The sequence below is a fragment of the Rutilus rutilus genome (genome assembly GCF_951802725.1).
Source record: "Rutilus rutilus genome assembly, chromosome: 3".
Classification (NCBI taxonomy): domain Eukaryota; kingdom Metazoa; phylum Chordata; class Actinopteri; order Cypriniformes; family Leuciscidae; genus Rutilus; species Rutilus rutilus.
Window position 1 is genome coordinate 16,929,789 of NC_140211.1, and position 20,052 is coordinate 16,949,840.

At 36.5% G+C, this 20,052-nt stretch overlaps 1 protein-coding gene across 1 annotated transcript; it reads right to left on the reverse strand.

The window, feature by feature from the left end:
* Positions 1 to 1,682: 1,682 nt before the first annotated feature.
* Positions 1,683 to 15,378, reverse strand: LOC311286945 (cysteine and histidine-rich domain-containing protein 1). Its single transcript, XM_084403418.1, has 11 exons — positions 14,780 to 15,378; positions 14,123 to 14,172; positions 13,895 to 13,951; positions 12,496 to 12,650; positions 12,197 to 12,300; positions 10,737 to 10,789; positions 8,877 to 8,947; positions 8,524 to 8,626; positions 8,263 to 8,382; positions 8,102 to 8,164; positions 1,683 to 2,620 (listed from the first exon to the last, which is right to left on the reverse strand). The coding sequence occupies exons 1-11, from the start codon at positions 14,841 to 14,843 to the stop codon at positions 2,198 to 2,200; spliced, it is 1,263 nt and encodes a 420-aa protein (XP_084259544.1). The 5' UTR covers positions 14,844 to 15,378; the 3' UTR covers positions 1,683 to 2,197.
* Positions 15,379 to 20,052: the final 4,674 nt, after the last annotated feature.

Below are 20,052 nucleotides of genomic sequence, written 5' to 3' on the forward strand. Positions count from 1 at the left end.
ATATGAAAGCAAGATAAATTCAATACAAAATTACTCTTTTAAGGTTTATCTAGATATTGTCACCCTGGAATACCATAGCATGCGTTTTTCCTACTATGGTCAATTGCATAGGGATTTTGTATTGAACATAACTCTGGATCACAGTGTCATAGAGACAAGGGGGTGGGCTCATTTTACTCAGACAACCAATCAGTCTCTCAGGATCATTGTGAAGCTATCAAGCTACGCCCTAGCAACCATTTAGAGCACCATAGCAACACAATATATGATATTTGTGAATCATTTCATAGCGCTGTCTGTCAATTATGTAACATATAAGAATTAAGTGACTAGGCTAATTTCTAAACATCCTATTGTGACATAGGCCACTTAAAAACGGAATAAAACTTCTCTTTAATAACATAGTGCAAACTCAAAACTGAAATCAGTGTTAGCTAAATTAAACAAATAGCAGGCAGGCCTAAGTCAAACAATGATGAGGCATGCCCATCTCATCACTTCTCAAGATTATCCCCTGTGAGTATGTAGGTCTAGGTGGTCTGGATCTGGTACAACTTAACCCAGGCCCTTTGGCACAAATCACCCCAGACCCACAAGCTGGAAAAACTAGCATGATCCAGCAGTTAAGAGCTAACATCATGCTAACTGTATAGACTCATTGTGTAGCCTACTAAAGCACTAAAACATGTGTGAAATGTTTTCAAATTTGTCTAGAATTGTTCAGACACTACAATCAAAAAACCTTAATTATAGAAATTTTACTTTGAAAGGGAAAAAACAGTTTTTTGCACTAAAATGTGCTTAACTCTCATGCCATGTGTCTCTCTTCTTTGGAGGACGAGTAAAAGTGATTGCTTTTCAAAATTATGTGGTCACATGACCAATTTCTTCTATGGTTTTCCAGAAACAAGGGGTGGAACTACTTCCCCCCTGGCACAAATCACCCCACTCTCCCCTAATGTATTTTTAGTTGCTGTTGTTGAAAGAACGTGTGTACTTGAATTCAGCAAAGATGCTTTAAATTACATTGTTACAAAAATATTTTTCAAATAAATGCTGTGCTTGTGAACTTTCCATTCATCAAAGAACACTGAAAAACATGTATGACCTCATCCACAAAAATCTGGTTTCAAAATTGCCCACATCAGCATATTAGAAAGATTTCTGAAGGATCATACGACACTGAAGACTGGAGTAATGATGCTACAAATTCAGATTTGACGTCACAGGAATAAATTACATTTTAAAATCAATTGTATTAAAGTACAAAACAGCTATTTTAAATTCAAATGTTTCACAATTTTTGTGTGTGTGTGTGTGTGTGTGATCATGTTTTTCTATCCTGGTGGGGACTTCAACCTGAATGCACACAGACTCATGGGGACTCGTGTCACAGTGGGGACCTAAATAGAGGTCCCCATGGGTAAACAAGCTTATAAATCACACAGAATGAGTTTTTTTGGAAATGTAAAAATGCAGAAAGTGTTCTGTGATGGGTAGGTTTAGGGGTAGGGTTAGTGTAAGGAGATAGAATATACAGTGTGTACAGTATAAAAACCATTACGTCTATGGAGAGTCCCCACAAAAATAGTAAACCAGACGTGTGTGTGTGTGTCAAATAAATGCAGCCTTGGGGAGCATAAAATACTTATTTCAAAAAATCTTACCAACCCCAAACATCTGACCAGTAGTGTGTATTTTCAAACTCTCTATGAAACTGTGCGCACAACTGGAGGATACGAGTTTTAAGACTTCTCTTATTTATTTTAGCAGACAAAAACAATGAAAAACAACATTCACTTAAAAAAAATGGCTAAATGCACGAAAGAAGCAACATAACCATTGCACAACCAATGTGCCTAAGATGCTATTGAATTGTTTAAGTGTGTTTGCTGGAGAGGGAGGAGACAGAGAGTAAATGGGCTGATGGCCTCCCTGGTTTCTGTTTTTTGCAAACTTGTTTGTAATTACAATGGACATTATTTTATCTATAATCCTGTGAAATTTCTATTTTAAAATTGTTATTTTTTAAATATGTCTCATACCTGCCCAGGGACTACAGGTGGAAATTAGCAATTGTTGCTATAACCTGGCCCAAGACATATTCTCTTGTTTAACAAGTTTAATGTTTATTTGTGCATTGTCCCTGTTTCAAATAAAACAATTTCCAATTCCAATTCCACCTCAGAATAAATGTTCATTTTACTGGAGGGACATCAGCAGGCTCTTCTAGCTCAGGGGGTTCATCTTCCTGTTGTTCTTCTTTCTCCTCACTCTCTTTCTTTTCCTTCTCCTCGCTCCCTTTCTTTTCCTTCTCCTCGCTCCCTTTCTTGTCCTTCTCCTCGCTCCCTTTCTTGTCCTTCTCCTCGCTCCCTTTCTTGTCCTTCTCCTCATCATCATCATCATCCTCCCAGTCAGACTCACTGATGTCATCATCTGAGATGTACCAGTCGGGTTTGACGTCTTCCTGATCTGTGTTGTTTGTGTCATTGGTGACCTCTGGCTCTGGTTTGTGTTTGGGGTCCTCAAGTTTTCCCCAGGCGACAGCATGAGCCTTCCGCATGGTCACCTCCACTTTAGAGGGCACCATGTTCACAAAACTGCTCTTCTCGTCAATCACCTAAGAAACCAGCAGTGGACACACACGTCAGATTGACTGCATTCAGGGATTAAAAAAATACATGAAAACTATGTATACCTGTGTTGTTATCGTTAATATTTTGAAATGGAAAATGTGTAGGAACTCCTGTTTTTTTTTTTTTCGTAGTCAAATTTCCAAACCTCTCTTTAGATTTTTCAGACCGTATTTAACATGAATGATTCATACAGCATTATATTTACACAACACAATCATCTGTAAATATTTTCTCAGGGTTTTTTTCCCCAGTGATGACATGCGCTTAGATAAGAAGAAACCTTAACGCTTTATAACCTGCATAAAGTCAAACCAAAAATTATTCAGACACCAGATATTATTTTATTTTTTTTACTAGTGGGTGCAGGACACTATAGTTCATTTATGTAAGTGAGGATAGCAAAATAAAGTAAACTGTGACATATACCCAAAAATCCTTCATACAGTGGACTACCAGTAAAATTTGGGACCAAATATTATTCAGACACTTTGACCTGACCATGTTTTGCTTAAGTTTTTTTCTTTAATTGCTAATGCAAGCTTTTTTCATCACAGACTGAACAAAATGAAGCATTGCTTGGTAATTAGTTGACCTAAATTGATAGTATCTAATTGTGTACTTAAATTTAACAGCTGACAGCGATTCAACCTAATTCATTTTGTGAGACAGTCTAACAGAAGGATGGCCAAAACCAGTGAAATATCAACTGATTTGATAACTCTGAGTTCTTGTCATATTTTAGAACCATTTTCTAAACTATAGCGAATAAACTGTGATAATGTGAGAAATGTTGAAGGAGATTTTGGTTTGACTGTATATTCACCTTTGACACGTCAGTTTGATACCAACAATAAAGTACAGTCTGATTTAGATGATCGTTTGCTCCTTTATCTGTTGCTGGTTTGAGTGGCATTTGAGTTCAAATCCTTTTAAAAGACATTTAAAAGAAACTCACTTATGGTAAAAGACATTTTACATATTGAGGATATGCACCTTCAATTTATTCAGTCGTGTCCCACAATCACTAAAGGATCACTAAACTTTTGCCATGAAATCACTCTGCTTGTATGATCACTTTATTTTTTGAAATTCTTAATTTTATATTTTAAAAAACTAAATATGGGAATAGTCTGGAAACAAAAATATTTTTCCATGCTCTGTTTTCTTTTTTCCACACTTTTCCAGACCTGGAAATTAAACTTGCATAGGAACCCTGTAAAACTAAAACTAAAACTAAAAAAAAAAATTAAATATATTTTATTGTATTTCAGGTGAAATATTGTATGAAAAACTAAGCGAAAATGACAAATGATGCTACCTGAAACTGAAAATTGCTAACTAAAAACTATTTAAAAAATAAAAAATAAAAATAAAAAAATCACATAACATAATGAAATATAGCTGCGAGCAGCGATTACGGGCCCAAGCCGGTGTCGGTGTCACCGGCTTGGGCCCTCCATCGCTGCTCGCAGCTATATTTATTTGTATATTTGTATATATATATATATATATATAAGACAAGTAATATTCTCTGTCTTGTCACTTAGTACTTCACTCATGTTCCAATATTGAAGGGAAAAATTATCCTTTTCACATGCGCAAAAATGTGTCACACAATGTGTCCCAGAGTCACAACCCTAACATATTTATATATAAATACAATAGGCCTACCTGATTTTGAACACAAGAGGGCAGCATAGCACTATGAATGACTTGATTTATTTATTTTTTGGACTAAACAACTATTCTGGCTGTTTTTAAACTTAACTTAACTTAAACAATTCTTAAATTGAACAAAAAATAAAAAAATGGGTTTAGTTCTGATATTTGTATAATTTTATATAGAAGTAAATGGTGTACAATTACATTTTTAGAAGATATGAGGCTTTTAGTGTTTCCTTTTTTGACATTCCTTTAAACCCTCGCCATAGCAAAACCGTTTGAGATATTTAATATCCGTTCACAATTTAGCATCTTTAATGTATTTTCATCATGTTGAAAAAGTTTGGTGTGAATAAAATAAACCACTTAGGAGGAGTAGCTAAAAACTTAGAGTATGAAATATCCAAAAAAATCTATATTCAAACCAAAATATCTGACTTCCTGTTGGTTGGAGCTAATGACTGTAAATTAGAAAGTTGTCCGGCTCGATGAGACCAATATACCTACTGATTTTTGTAACTGTGGGTAAAACTAACCCCCCCACTTTTGTCAAAAACATTTTGAAAGTGACACACTTCCTGCTACCAGTTGGTGGCGCTATAACTTTGACTCACAATAGTCACATCCATGTGATCGGCCTCTTACAACGAACACACTGCTGAAGTTTCATCAAGATCAGTTAATGTATGCAGAAGTTATACCACTTCGTGTGTCCCATTATTCGCCATAAATTCGTTTCCTCGTCACGGCCAAACCGTTCGAGATATCAAAAATCTGTTCGCAAGATATCGGCCGATATTTGATCATTTTAATGTTATCATTATCGGCCCAATAAAAAAATGTGGCCGATATATTAAAGCTGATTAATAATGGATTATTTCCTTCAGCTGAGACACTTCAGATAGTTTTGCTTTGTTTGAAATATGATTGGAATCACTTTGAAAAGTCAAGTCAAGTCAAGTCAAGTCAAGTATATTTGTATAGCGCTTTTCACAATACAGATTGTATCAAAGCAGCTTCACAGTATTAAATTAAAATAATACAACAAGGTTTGTTTCTAGTGGAATTTATTGATAAAATCAAATTAGATATCCCCAGAATATCCCCAACTGAGCAAGCCAAAGGCAACAGTGGCAAGGAACCGAAAAACTCCATCAAGTGACCTAATAGTGTCCTAAAACTCCATCAGGTGACCCAATGGAGAAAAAAAAAAACCTTGGGAGAACCCAGGCTCAGTCGGGGGCCAGTTCTCCTCTGGCGTTTATTAACTAGAGGCCGGATTGTAATTTGAACTGTAAGATTAAAAATATTATATGAATGCCTGGCTGAAGAGATGCGACTTTAATCTAGTTTTAAACTGGGAGAGCGAGTCTGAGCAACGAACAGTATCAGGAAGGCTATTCCAGAGTTTTGGAGCTAAATGTGAAAATGCTCTCCCTCCTTTGGTGGTTCTGGATATCCTAGGTATGACCAAAAGCCTTGAATTTAGTGATCTTAAAGAGCGCGATGGATTATAGGGCGATAGAAGATCCGTTAAATAGACTGGAGCTAAGCCGTTTAGGGCTTTATAAGTCAGTAGCAATACCTTGTAATTAATACGGAACTTTATAGGTAACCAATGCAGTGATGATAAAATCGGTGTTATATGATCATATTTTCTTGATCTAGTAAGAACTCTAGCGGCGGCATTTTGGACTAACTGTAGCTTGTTTATTGAGGATGCAGGACAACCAGCTAATAAAGCATTACAGTAATCTAGTCTCGAGGTCATGAATGCATGAACTAACTTTTCTGCATCAGAAACTGATAGCATATTACGTAGCTTAGCAATGTTTCTAAGGTGGAAAAAGGCGGTTTTTGTAACACATGAAATATGATTTTTGAAAGACAGGTTGCAATCGAGTATAACACCCAGGTCTTTTACTGTAGAGGATAAAGTAACAGGACATCCTACTAAGTTGTATTGCGAGAGGTTTTGTGGGCGGTTTTTTGAACCGATAAGTAGTACCTCTGTTTTGTCTGGATTTAATAAAAGAAAATTACGCGTCATCCAATCTTTTATATCTTTAACACACTCTGTCAATTTGGATAATTTAGTGTTTTCATCTGGCCGTGATGAAATATATATTTGAGTGTCATCAGCATAACAATGGAAACTAATTCCATGTTTCCTTATAATATTTCCAAGTGGCATCATATATACTGAGAATAATAGAGGGCCTAACACAGATCCCTGCGGCACTCCATAGTTTACTGGAGTTATGATCGATTTTTCTCCATTTAAATAGACAAAATGGTAGCGGTCAGATAAGTATGATCTAAACCAGCTTAATGCTTGTCCTTGAACACCAGTATAATTTTGTAGTCGATCTAAGAGTATTGTGTGATCTATAGTATCGAACGCAGCACTAAGATCAAGTAAAACTAGTATTGAGATACAGCCTTGGTCAGAAGCTAAAAGTAAATCATTTGTGATTTTAACGAGCGCAGTTTCAGTGCTATGGTGCGGCCTGAAACCAGACTGAAACTTCTCATAGATATCATTTTCTTGCAAGAAAGAACACAATTGAGCGGACACCACTTTTTCTAATATTTTAGACATAAATGGAAGATTTGAAATGGGTCTATAATTTGCTAGGTTATTATGATCTAATTGTGGTTTCTTAATGAGAGGTTTTATAACTGCCAGTTTAAATGTTCTTGGAACATGACCTAAAGATAAAGACGAGTTAATAATATTAAGGAGAGGCTCTTCCACTACAGGTAACACTTCTTTCAGTAGTTTAGTTGGTATCGGATCTAATAAACATGTTGTTGTTTTAGAGGAAGTGATAAGTTTATTTAACTCTATTTGTTCTATAGTTGTAAAGCACTGTAATTGTTCTTGCGGGGTGATAATTAAGGCTGAATTATAAGGCGCAACTGAAGATTGAACGTTTACAATTGTGGTTCTGATGCTTTCTATTTTCTCAGTGAAGAACTTCATAAAATCATTACTACTAAACTGTAACGGGATATTTTGTTCGGTTGATGTCTGTTTATTTGTTAGTCTAGCCACGGTGTTAAATAAAAACCTTGGATTATTTTGGTTATTTTCTATTAGTTTGCGGAGGTGCTCAGCCCTGGCTGCTTTTAGGGCCTTTTTATAACGTGACATACTGTCTTTCCACGCGATTCTAAAGACCTCTAAATTAGTTTGTTTCCATTTACGCTCTAAAATACGGGTTTCTCTCTTTAGAACATGCGTAGTATTGTTGTACCACGGTGCTTTAATTTTCTCTCTGACCTTTTTTAATCTAATAGGTGCAACAACATCCAATGTTCTAGAGAGAATAGTGCTCATAGTGCTAGTTAGTTCTTCTAGTTCATCTGTTTGTTTGGGTTCACTGAGCAGCTGAGACAGATCAGAAAAGGAAAATACAGTAAAGTCTGTCATATAGGCTACATAAAATCATGATGAGAACATTATAATTGTGTGCTTGGGACATTGAGAGACTTTTGTTTTTTGCAAATCAGGCTCTCAAAAATTATATAAAAATTTGGATTTAGATTTATCAAATACAAAGAATTATCAGTTATCGGTATCTGCCAAAAAATTCATATCAGTGCGTCTCTACTAAATATTAAAGTAAAATTTAAATTTTAAATATAAAAATAAAAGCTAATTCAAAATATGAATATTAACTTTAAAAGTATTTTTTAACTACTTTTGTAAAATTGTTTGCATTCATTTATTTTTGCCTTTAATATGATTGTATTGCTAAATGAAATCATAACAGACTGTGAATGTAGAGCAATCTTACCCCCCATAAGTGGATGTCCTTGTGAAACACTTTGTCACCCTCAAACTGAATGTGGCATGTTAACTGCAGATACACAAAACACAGAAACATGTATTGATGGACAAGGACACAGATTGGTTCATGTTTTTAAGGGATGAGGTGACAGGTTCATTTGAACTCACCACTGTGCGGTTTGCCTCCACATAGGAATGCTCTGGACTGGAGTTCTTGGCGTAGATTGTGACCACGACCTGGTTTCCTGTTTGGTGCCAATCATGCCGGCAAGCCACTTTCTTTTTGTCCTTCATACCAAACAAACACAAACAAAACATACAGATAGTAAATACATGTTTCCAGAGAGGGTTAGTTGGTTGTTTCCTGATTATACAATGTGTGTGCAAGTAAACAACTATCAAGCGATCATAAAAAGTCTAAGCTCTTACATGTTTGGGGATCCAGCAGTGTTTTCCTGCTGTGCAGCCCTTCTGATCCAGGAAGGCGTTGAAGTCCGTGGTTTGTATGCAGCAGCAGTTCCAGTATTTGTATCTAGACAATGAACAGCAGATGTGAATTACAATGCATTTCCCCTCTCATCTCATAAGTACCGATAGCAAGAGCACTTTTGTGCGATCGCATCATGATCTCGTGTTGAAATGGACTGCACATGTGAATGGTTCTCTGAGAAAAGCTTTATGAAAACAGGCCATGCTTGTACTGTAGGATTTTTTAACAGATACAGGAACTGTTTGTCTGTACCTGTTTCCAAATAAAGACCCAGATTCTGCAGTTTTCTTACCCTTCATGAAAGACAGGGACCCCGGGATGATGAAAGCAGATGTCCGCATCAGTCTCTGGACCCTGGTAAATCTGAACACACACACACACACACAAGCGTTTGAACAGCTACTCAAAGTAAACACACAGATGTACCTCACACCACCACACACTAAAGAAAGACATTTCTCATCGCTCCAGAGAAACACTCATAGTCAGAAACTCAGCATATTTACAAAAGCAAATCTTTAAAGTGCTGATGCTCCTAAACTCAGCACAAGCTCTGTGTCATCCGTTTACTGCCTTCACGCCTGAAAATACACTCATTTTTCTACTCTTCCAAATAGATAAATGAGCAGGAAGCTGTAATAGAGCTATACGTGTCTGTTTCAGTGGATAAAGGAAAAAACACCATTAACTAGTCTGAGAGATATGTCATTAAAGGTACACTAGTAGGCTATGTAACTGTTTTTTTTTTTTTTTTTTTTTTTTTTATTAACTAAATTGAATGAGTCGATACATCATCAATCTTTCTTCCAAAACATGTTTTTGTCATACGTTGATTCACTATGCGCCTATTCGAAGTGTTTATATTTTAGACACAGCGGGATGGTTTTCGCGGGAAATTGCGTACATCCGTCATTTGCTTAGGTGTGTCTCGTCATCTTCATATTGATTCGGCTACTTTGACAAGTTTATGGTGTGGAAGTGGCTTGGGCTAGTTGTCACAACAAGCGAGAAAGATTGACATGGAGCAGCTAAATCTCCAACCTTCAGGGAATCACTAGTTTAAAAAAAAAAAAACACCTGAACAGAGGAGAGTCTGCAGGCGAACAACGTGACAAATCAACATTGGCTTTTCGGAGATGGCGAGAACTGAGGGATTTGAAATGTTGTAAAAGCGATGCATAAATTATGTTTTTATTACTCAACAGATGAGTAAGGTATTTTATTGAACATAACTCTAACAGAGTTTATTATAAATGTGGCTGTTGTAGAGCTGAGCTGGAATTTTTAAGGAAGTAGCTTACTAAACACAACCGCTAGAGGGGCCATAGTGTACCTTCAATTCTGAACGGTTCTGCTCGTCAGGTTTAAGAATTGGCTCCTTTTCAATTCAAGAGATGAAATTTCTATTTAATTTGTCATGACCGACAGGGTACCAAAATGGAATGACAGGAAGAGGAATTTATTAAATTTGCAATTTAAAGTCGGTGCTGCTTATGTTGTCTGGGATGGATCCATTTTAAAGACTGTTCTACCATGGTGCATAAAATGACATTCAGTGCAATATATGAAATATCCTAAATTGAATTCCTATTGATGACATTTCAAACAATTTATGATAATATGCTTTCCGCTTATTCATAGTCAAATATTAACAATTATTTTAAAACTACACACTACTACACTTACATTTGAAAAAAATAAAATAAATGTAGGCTAAATCATTCAATTCTGAATAGCACACGTCCCTGCTGATACAGGTTTAGTTTTCACCTGGACTAAAGAACAGCTCTGCTGAGTAATTAACATGATGAACTTCTGGGATTTCAGCAAACTAATCCATTAAAGATGATCCTTTCCCAGAGAAGGGAAGCTTTAAAAGAGGGCATTAGGGTCAAATCCCAGTAAGGGATATTAAGTCATTAATTCTTTCTCATCTGCTGCTCTGTCTCCATTCAACATTCAAATGCTGATCTAGAAGCTAGTTGTAAGGAGCAAAGTTACACTAAAACACTCGAGATTATTAATGATTTTCTTCAGTCTGTACATGAAGGGCTGCAGTGTCATTCTTTAGTAGGACCACTAGATGGCATTAAACTATTGTTAAGCAAGCTGATTTGTTTCATTGTGATTTGCATATTACATGAGCACCTACTGTTTTGCATCCTGTGTTTTTGCACTTAACACCAACCACAACGATTTGGCTCTCTGTGGGACAGAAGAGGTGACAGCAGGAAGAGAAGACAACAAAGTCAGATAATTGAACAATCAGAAAAACTGTATAAGACAACAAAATCTCAAAATTTGCAATAGTCACACTACGTCTTAAGGTGAAAGGACAACACAGCAGACCTCTCAGACAGCAGTGTTTCTGTGCGTGTTTTAACAGGGTCCTATAAAAGTGACGGATTATGGACAGGACAGGTGGACCTCATTTCTACAGCTATTGCCAAAGACTGAAATGACCTTCTGCATAAACACTTCACTAGAACAGTGCGGCTGACTGCCAACAAAAAGCAATGATAAAGCAAAGAATATGATTAAAATCATATCGTTGTGCATGAGTAGAATCAATAAATATGCTTATTAATGTATAAAAGGGAGGAGAAAATTGCTTCACATATATTTGGACTCGAGACCAGTATGGTATTCAATTATAATTTTTGTTCATATTTTGAATTAGATTTTATTTTAAAATTGTCTGTTTTCACAAGTTTTAGGAATTTTGTTGTACATTTTTGTCTCTTTTGTTAGTTTTTATTAGTGTTTTTATATATATATATATATATATATATATACACATACATACAGTAGTTTTTATCAATTTGTATTTGTTCGTTTTATTTTTTTTATTTAGATTTAATTATTTTGGTACTTCAAGTTAAACTAAACTAAATGAGAAATTTGACCTTGGCAACAAGCTGAAATAAAATACGTTTTTTAATGTTATTTCAGTTAACTTTTATTTAGTTTTAAGTAGCAAAATGGTTTTAGTTTTATTTTAGTTAATGGTAATAACCCTTACTATATTAAACACAGGCTTACTTGCAACGTCATGATTTATGCCAAACATAGTATTTTTGTGTATTTTTTGGCTGCAAAGATAAATATAAATTTATTTATATAGGCCTGTTTTAATCTTCATTCATATAAAAGTATGATGTTAATATAAATTCAATATTAATAATAATGAATTCATTATTTTTTTTGTTGTTGTTGGACTGCAACATGGATAAACATTATTTTTGATGACCCCATTGTGAGTTTGTGACTTTTTTTTTTGTGTGTGTGTGTGTGTGTGTGTGTGTGTGTGTGTGTGTGTGTGTGTATCATTAATATTAAATTATTTTATTAATATGAATACATCTTTAAAACTAATGAATTTCATTTAATCATTTTAAGGACATTTTTGCTTAAAATCTGTGTTCTGGAGCAAAAACCAGTAAAGAACCACTGCATTAGTATCAATCTGCAGTGAAAAACTATTTTACTATTTTAACGACCGAAACAGTATTTCCTTGTAAAACACACTCTAATAATCTTTGTTTTGTTTTATGTGGTGTGCTTGTGTTGCAGGTGATCCTGAGCATGATGACCAATAATGGGATTGCTCACCTAGCTTCTCTCTCTTCTCCCTCTCAGTGATCTCCATTTTCTCCAGGATCTGAGCCAGAGAGGGAGAGACCTTCACCTGCAGCTTTGCCTTGGGCTCTTCTGAGCTGAGAAGGAGGGAATCGAAAAACATGTCACTGTCTGTATTCAACAGTCAGAAGGAGCATGACTTCTCTTTTTAAAAGAGAGACAAAGAAAGGGCTTCAGAGAAGGAAACCGAATGAATTTGTATTCAGAACAATGTGTTGGTGGGTGAGAGCACGATGTGCGTGCGTGCGTGCGTGTGTGAGTTGCAAATTTACCTGGGTCTCTCTTTCTCCAGGGCTTCAGCAGATTTGGGTCCCTGGTAGATAATCTCTTCTCCAGTGCGCTGCTTCACGTCTCCCTTCTCAGACGTCACCTCCGGCCGCAGAGGCTCCTGAGGCTTCTCATTACTGTGACGCCCGCGGGTGCAACCCTGAGAGGACGAGCACAAGACAGGACCTGCCAATCAACATGTGACTGGAAGAAAATAATTAGCAGACCCAGAGCAGATAAATGACATGTTTGAGATTGAATGAATGTGAAAGACAAAAGCCATTCAGTAATGTTTGATTTTTAGTACTGTTATTACTTGTTTCTGAGATTCCGTAGCACTAGCTCTTAACATTTAGTAATGCTAATTTTGGCTGCTATATGATAGTTTGGTATTTGATAAGTCACTTTGAATAACATTTTTATACTGTAAATGTATATCTGTAAATGTTTATTTGGACTAAACCCAACTGTGACCCTACTTTTTTACTTTTATACTATTTTATATATATATATATATATATATATATATATATATATATATATATATATATATATAATTTTTTTTATTATTCTTAGAATTTGTATTACTATGTTTCTTGTTGTATTTGTATTTGTATTTGTATATGTGCACTGGAAGCTTCAGTACCAAGAAAAATTCCTTGTGGGTGCAAGCACACTTGGTAATAAAGCTCTTTCTGATTCTGAAAAGTATCTGATAAATTAATGTAAAACGTCCAAGGGTGCCTCAAGATGACTTAAAATTATTTAAATGTACGGTAATTTTTAAAGTGTGATTTCTAGACCTGGCAAAAGTCTGGTAAAATACCATAAACATTGTTATGTTTAATATAGGCCTATATTTATAGTTATGCCAAGCACTACCTTCTATGCCAGGTAGAAATTATTTAAATGAAATTTAAAATCCTTTACTTCCGCAGGGCTTTTGAGTCACTGTATTAAATTAGCATATTTGAAGACATTTTTACAATATGATTCAGGTGTCATCATAAAATCTAATTTTACAGAATTTATTCATCTACAGTAATGTTACTTTATTGTTAATTGATTTCCCTGCTGAAAAAAAAATAAGCTAGTCGGCTGGTCTTAGCTGGTTTCAGCTGGTCTCCCAGCATGACCAAAACCCCTCTAAAACCAGTCATGACTCAACCAGCTTTGTCTTTGTCTCTCTCTCTTCTCTCTCTCAATGCCCATAATACAATAATGTTCATTTATACTATTTATAAAGTGTATTAATTTGAGCTTTATTGTTAAGTGTTACCAAAGGATTTTTGTGTGGCTGTCTGAGACATTTCTGTCACTTTGTTCCAGTCTGCAGTTACTGCGCGTGCAGGGCTTGGAAAGCAGCGCGAGATGAAACCGTCACGATTATCATTATTAGCATACCTTGATTGACAGGAACTCTGAGAAATCTGTCGTCTTCTTTCTACAGCAGGACCAGCCCTGAGGAGAATAACCCAAACAAAGAACCACATCAGACAGCCAAGAATAAAATAAAACAAAAACGCATGAATATTAGGCAAGCAAACGCGCCGAAAATGTGCTTATCAAGTTATGCCAGCGCTAGCCGAGCAGCCGGCGGTCTGTGCACACAAAGATACAGTCTGAGCTCACCTTTAAGGCATCGTGGAAGATTGGCACTCCGGGGTGAAACTGACAGGCATCTTCAGGTGGTGAGAGAGAAAATGGGTTAGCAGGAGACTTTTATCTACATAAGTCCATCCTCATTACCTTTTTTTTTTTTTTTTTAATGAGCTCGACTCAACAGGACCTTGCTTACTGGCATAAATATAGACAAACACATGGACAGCTTGGAGATGAGCCATTTAAATAAGTAACATTTGATTAGAACACCTCAAAACGTGCTGGGGACTTTCTATCAATATCATAAATAAAACAAAGAAAACATGTTATAAATGGTAGCTAGCTTGAGGCCTAAATGAAATCAAAGTTAAGTCGTGGCCCCCGAGACCAGCGGCTCTCATTCTCACAGCAATCAGCTGTCGGCTCAGCTCTATTTATATACTTCAATTTCTAAAACAGCTTCACAGCAGGTCTAGCACAGAAAGTGATAAAACACTTGGTCTCTCTCTTCGATCTCCTGCAGTTATGTCACTCTTAAAAGTTGTTGGTATGTAACGTCAGGCCTGTAATACCAACCATGAGCTTCACATAGACAGTTAAATTATTCAGTTTACTTAAAAAAAATAGGCTATATGATTATACTTTTCTTTTTTTACAATATAGATTAAATAGTCAAAAAAATAGTACCATCTGAGTTTTTGTCAGCATCAAATCGATCCCCGCAGCCTCTGTTGTAACACAGTAGAGCCATGTTGGCCTGTTTGATATTCTGGTTGACTTTGACTTTATCACTGGACTCTTCCTTGTTGATATGCTCCGTCCTGCGTTCGTCTCGGGTACTTATGAACTTGCCCGGCCCCTGAGAAGCCTGTCCAGAACTTTCAGCTGAGGAGAGATCCAGAAGGAGCAACCACGTCCAGGGAGAGATATGGAGAGAGATGTTTGAATGAGTTGGCTGAATGAACTCTTAAAATAGCCAGTGCCATGTGCTCTCTCTCTCTCTCTCCTTACAGCTGTTGGGGTCAGTCTGAGAGGGTGTCACATTCCTGAGGGAGAGGGGGTGGGGGGCACAGCAAAACCATCTACAAATGCCACAGAATAAAAACCTGTCTTTTTAAAAGCTAATTTGAAAAAAGTGGGTTAAGGTTTATTTTTGGTAATTTTTTTTACTTGATTTTTTTTTTTTTTTTTTTTTAAATGAATACATGCATGCATATTAAAATGTAATATTTAAACAATTCATAAAATGTTCTATTCTGCAATTTCTTGTGAACAGCTGTGTACTATTCTGGTCTCCTATTAAAATTCAGAGTGGCATATTGTGGCTTCTTTAATTTGATAGTTTTCTAAGTTTTTTTTTTATTTATTTTTTTTATCTGCAGTATCTGATTACATTAGAGATCAACCAATGTTGCTGTTTTACGATCAGTAATAAAGATTTTTACATTCAAGTGTTCCCATAACTGATAGATAACTGATTATTATTTTTGTATAATTTATTTTATAACTTAAAAATGGTGCCATTTATTGAACGACTTGAAAATGACATATTATTGATTTTAAAGAAAATAATTTTATTCAGCAAGGATGCATTAAATTGATTAAAAGTGACTTTTTAAAAGACTTTACAAAAAAACTCAAATTACGTTCTTTTGAACTTTCTTCATCAAAGGATGTTTCTTGAGCAGAAAATCAGCATATTAATTTCTGAAGGATCATGTGACACTGAAGACATGGAGTAATGAAGCTGGAAATTCAGCTTTGCATCACAGGAATAAAATATATACATTTTAAATAAAATAGAAAACTATTATTTTAAATTCTAATAATATTTCACAATATTACTGTTTTACTGTATTTTTGATCAAATAAATGCAGTTGAGGTGGGCAAAAGAGATTTTTTGAACCGTGTATACATAGGACAAACCAATTATCGAAAGCTTTTTTTGCAAATACGGTCAGTTTGAGTCATGAAAGTCGAAAGGTAGCACTTACAGCTTGGGTGCTGTTTTAAACGGTCGTGTTCTGAGCTATAAGGATGGGATTTGGGTTCGAGAAACAGATCCACAGCCACAGTGGAAGCACAAACTTTTCATCGAGCAAAAAACTGATTTCAAACTATATCTTAGAAACAGCTGACAGGCACAAACTACTAAAGTAAGGATTCTCGATGTAATTAATAAACAAGCCGCAGAAGAGAAACCTTGAGGAATGGAGTCAGATACAAGTCCTGACTGTGAGATGAATATCACTAGATGTTCAGAATAAGCAGCCGAGGTGAAATCTGTTAAAAATGTCCTTTATTAAGAAACCGGTGAGCGCGAGCGTTAATTCCATTTATTCACCAGGCATTCACTCGTGGTTCAGGTTAGAGGCTTGCAAGTTGCAACCATACATTTTCTTCACAAATACAGACAACAAAACAGTCAGAGACTGAGACAGAAAGTAAGAATAAAAGAACTTACAAAAACTGACTCGAGCAAAAAACAAAATCGCAAGGAGGAATATAACATACCAGATCAGCACAACCAACCACTGATAAATCATAAAAGTAACAGATATACACAGAACCCGTCCATCACTACGACATCGACTGCTTACTAAAAAACAGCACCATATTTAATAGAACTTCGCAAACGTTACATGGAACTGTGAAACTTTCCCAGGCATGTCAGATAAAAAAACATGCAAGAAAACAGGTACAAATTATAAAGCGATCAAAAGAAAATGGAGTAAAATCCATCACATCTCTTGGTCCTGGGTCGAGCATCTCAATGCAAGCGTACAAAAGACAGTTCAGGAGAGACTGGCATCATAAGATCATCGGCTTCAACCAGTGCTGTGTGGTTCATGAAGCTCACGGGGAAACCAAAGGCAGTTGCAGATGAAACGTCAATGCTGAGGGGGTTTGACACGGGTTTAGTTACAGATTAAAGGTTTCACTGACAACCGATACAAGCATTCTAGCAGACTTGAGAGAGTTGGTGTACAAGCACAACCAGACATGTCTGATTCTGTTCCCCAACGATACATATTCAAAAAAACCATTGACTGCACTAAGCGGCTGAGCTCAAGTTACTGCTTCAAATCAAGAGCAAAGAGTTAAATCATCTAAACCACATTTAGTTACTTAGTAACTAATGAAACCGAATTGAATGTCTGGCCATGTATTGCAAGAATCACCTTAAATGTCGTGACGTGAATAGAAAAGACTAATTTAACTTCTCACATAACCATTTTATCATGTAGATGGACTGTAAAGTTGGGGAAAAGGACCACACGATGGGAGGTATTGCTGTACCATCCTTTTCCACACATTATATCCAGCTCCAAGTTGGTCTTAAAACAGAAGATTCACAAAGAAACATTGGTTGAATTTGCAGTTTCCGAGTCCACTGTCAAAAAGTGCTACAAAGAAATAAACAAGTGGTTCCTGTCGCAGTGAAACTCGTGCAATAGATTCAACAGAAATCACATTGACAGACGCGAAAACAACACAACACGGCACTATACAAATTCGACCAGGTATTTAAAACGTGCGTTCATTAAAAACCCTGCATTATGGGCCATGAGGCAGGCATGAAGTGCAATTTCAAGAGGCCGGAGAAGAGCAGACAAAAAGAGCCGGACATCAGGTCATCCAAAAAGAACTCAGGAGCAATGATCTTCCTGCTTGGGATTTAACAGGGCTTCAGTCTGATCAGATGAACAAAATGGCAGAGGAAGACAAAAAAAAATAAAAAAAAAATGAAACTAAACAAAAAATAAACAACAACTCAGGAATGAAAAGGGACTTTATTTATGTCAATGAAAGACAAAAAAAAAAAAAAAAAAGTTAAACACAATCCCACAATTTCTGCTTTTAATTTTCACCATGCTGAATAAACTCCTTATGGTCTGCATCAATAATTTACAAAACATACAGTGAGGAAATCAGCATAAATGGAGGTTCTCCTTTTTTTGGCATTTTATGATAAATATAGATAAGAAAAAGTTGCTGCATTGCTCCCCTGGGCTGATACACGGGGATGATGGCGCTTCTACTGATTACATATCTCTAAATATATACTGCATATATCTCTGTAACAGAAAAATAAGGATAAAACGATGCTTATATGAATGTAGCACACATAAAAAAGCCATTAAAGCCAGGAAAGCTCCATGACAAGACAACGCAAAGGTGAAGAGGATCCTGAACACCAAGCATCCCCACTAGAGGTCTAAGACGTGTGGCACACGCTGACACATCGTTTCTGAAAGGCCGCTGCTGAGCTGAGTTTCCCAGGCCAGATAATGAGACGAGCCAAGGCGTATGAAATCAGGCTAAGTAGTTCAGAAGTACTCTGGATTTGGCTGCTCTTCAGTCTGGCTGAGTGCTCAAGATAAAGGATTTGAGTCTAATACACTCAGACATTTGCTTTGTGTGCACAACCGCCCCATAAACACCAAACAAAAGACTCGGGTCAAAGTCTACCAGCTGTTTGTCTGAAACATGGCACACAGTGACCACAAGGGGGAGCTGTGAGAACAAGAACGTCTCTCTGCATAGCAGTGGTGGTGCTGCTAAATATACATGAAAGTTTATTTCTTGAACTTGGTTTAACTTAGCTAAACCAAGTTTTTTTTTTTTTTTTTTAAAGGGCCTTTGGTGTAATCCAAAAGCGGTACTCTCATAGGTCGCCAAATAAACGTGCATTTTAAGACACATTGTTCACCACAGGCAGGGCTGCTAATGCATGCCGAGCTTTTAACTAACGTTATAGTTTTAAAAAGACAAAATATGGCTGAAAGAAAGAAAATGTGGAAAAGCTGTGCTCAACGGCATGTGCCAAGGACCAGAAACTGAAGATTACCATGGAAACCCCGGCTCGTGATAGAACCCTTGCACATCTTGAGATCTTTCACCCTCCCTGAAGCTCACGATCATATATTCACTCTCTCGCTCACGCACACACACTGCCTCCGGTGACGGGATAATAGAATAGTAATAGACCCTAATTAAACAACATCGCTCCTCAGTGCCCCGTTACCTTGCAAACCCAGCGAGAGTATCAACATTGAGCCTGCATATAAAAAGCATTCGGTCTGAAGCAGCTGGACCCTGACAGCGCTCAAAGGAGAATAACCTCACAAGCTTGTTAAGAGTCACTCAACAAGGAATTAGTAACCCACTCACACACACAAATAAGCAAGCAGAGAAACACGATGCACATTGTTTCTTCAGAAGGGAGCACACAGCAACGGTGTGGAACTTGTGCTGATGATTTTTAGCAACACACACACACAAGCAAGCGATGACCACACTTGACCTGCTGGAAGGTCAAACTCAGACTTAAAGGTATAGTTCACCCAAAAATGAAAATTCTGTCATCACGTACTCAACCTTATATCGTTCCAACCTAACCTTATAACTTCCTATCTCACAAAAGATGGTATTTTGAAGAATGTTGGTGACTAAACAGTTTTGACTATCATTGTCAAGTCAATGGGAACCAAAACGGTTTGGTATCAACATTCTTCCAAATATATATTTTGAAATGCATACAGGTTTGAAACGACATGAGGGCGAGTAAATGATGACAGAATTAACATTTTTGGGTGGACTACCCTTTTAAGTGGGCTGAACCTGGTGCAAATAAATGCGAAAGGATTAAGCTTACAAATCCCCCAAACCATTCTGATAACAATGTGCACATGACTGACTGTTATAAACATGTCATAACAGCTCTATAACATGCCTTACAGGTGTAAAGAGGAGTTTTGTTTTGTTTTGTTTTGTTATAAAAAAGGCTTATCACAGGTGGAACTAAGAACTGCATTGCTTGGCAGAAGGATTATTTGATATATCAATAAATTAAATGTTTGAAACGTTTCTATCCTGTTTTATAAAAACCATGTGAATCCATGGTTTGCAGTGATTTTAGAACAGCTAAGCGGCGTTGTTAAACACAACCCAGAGT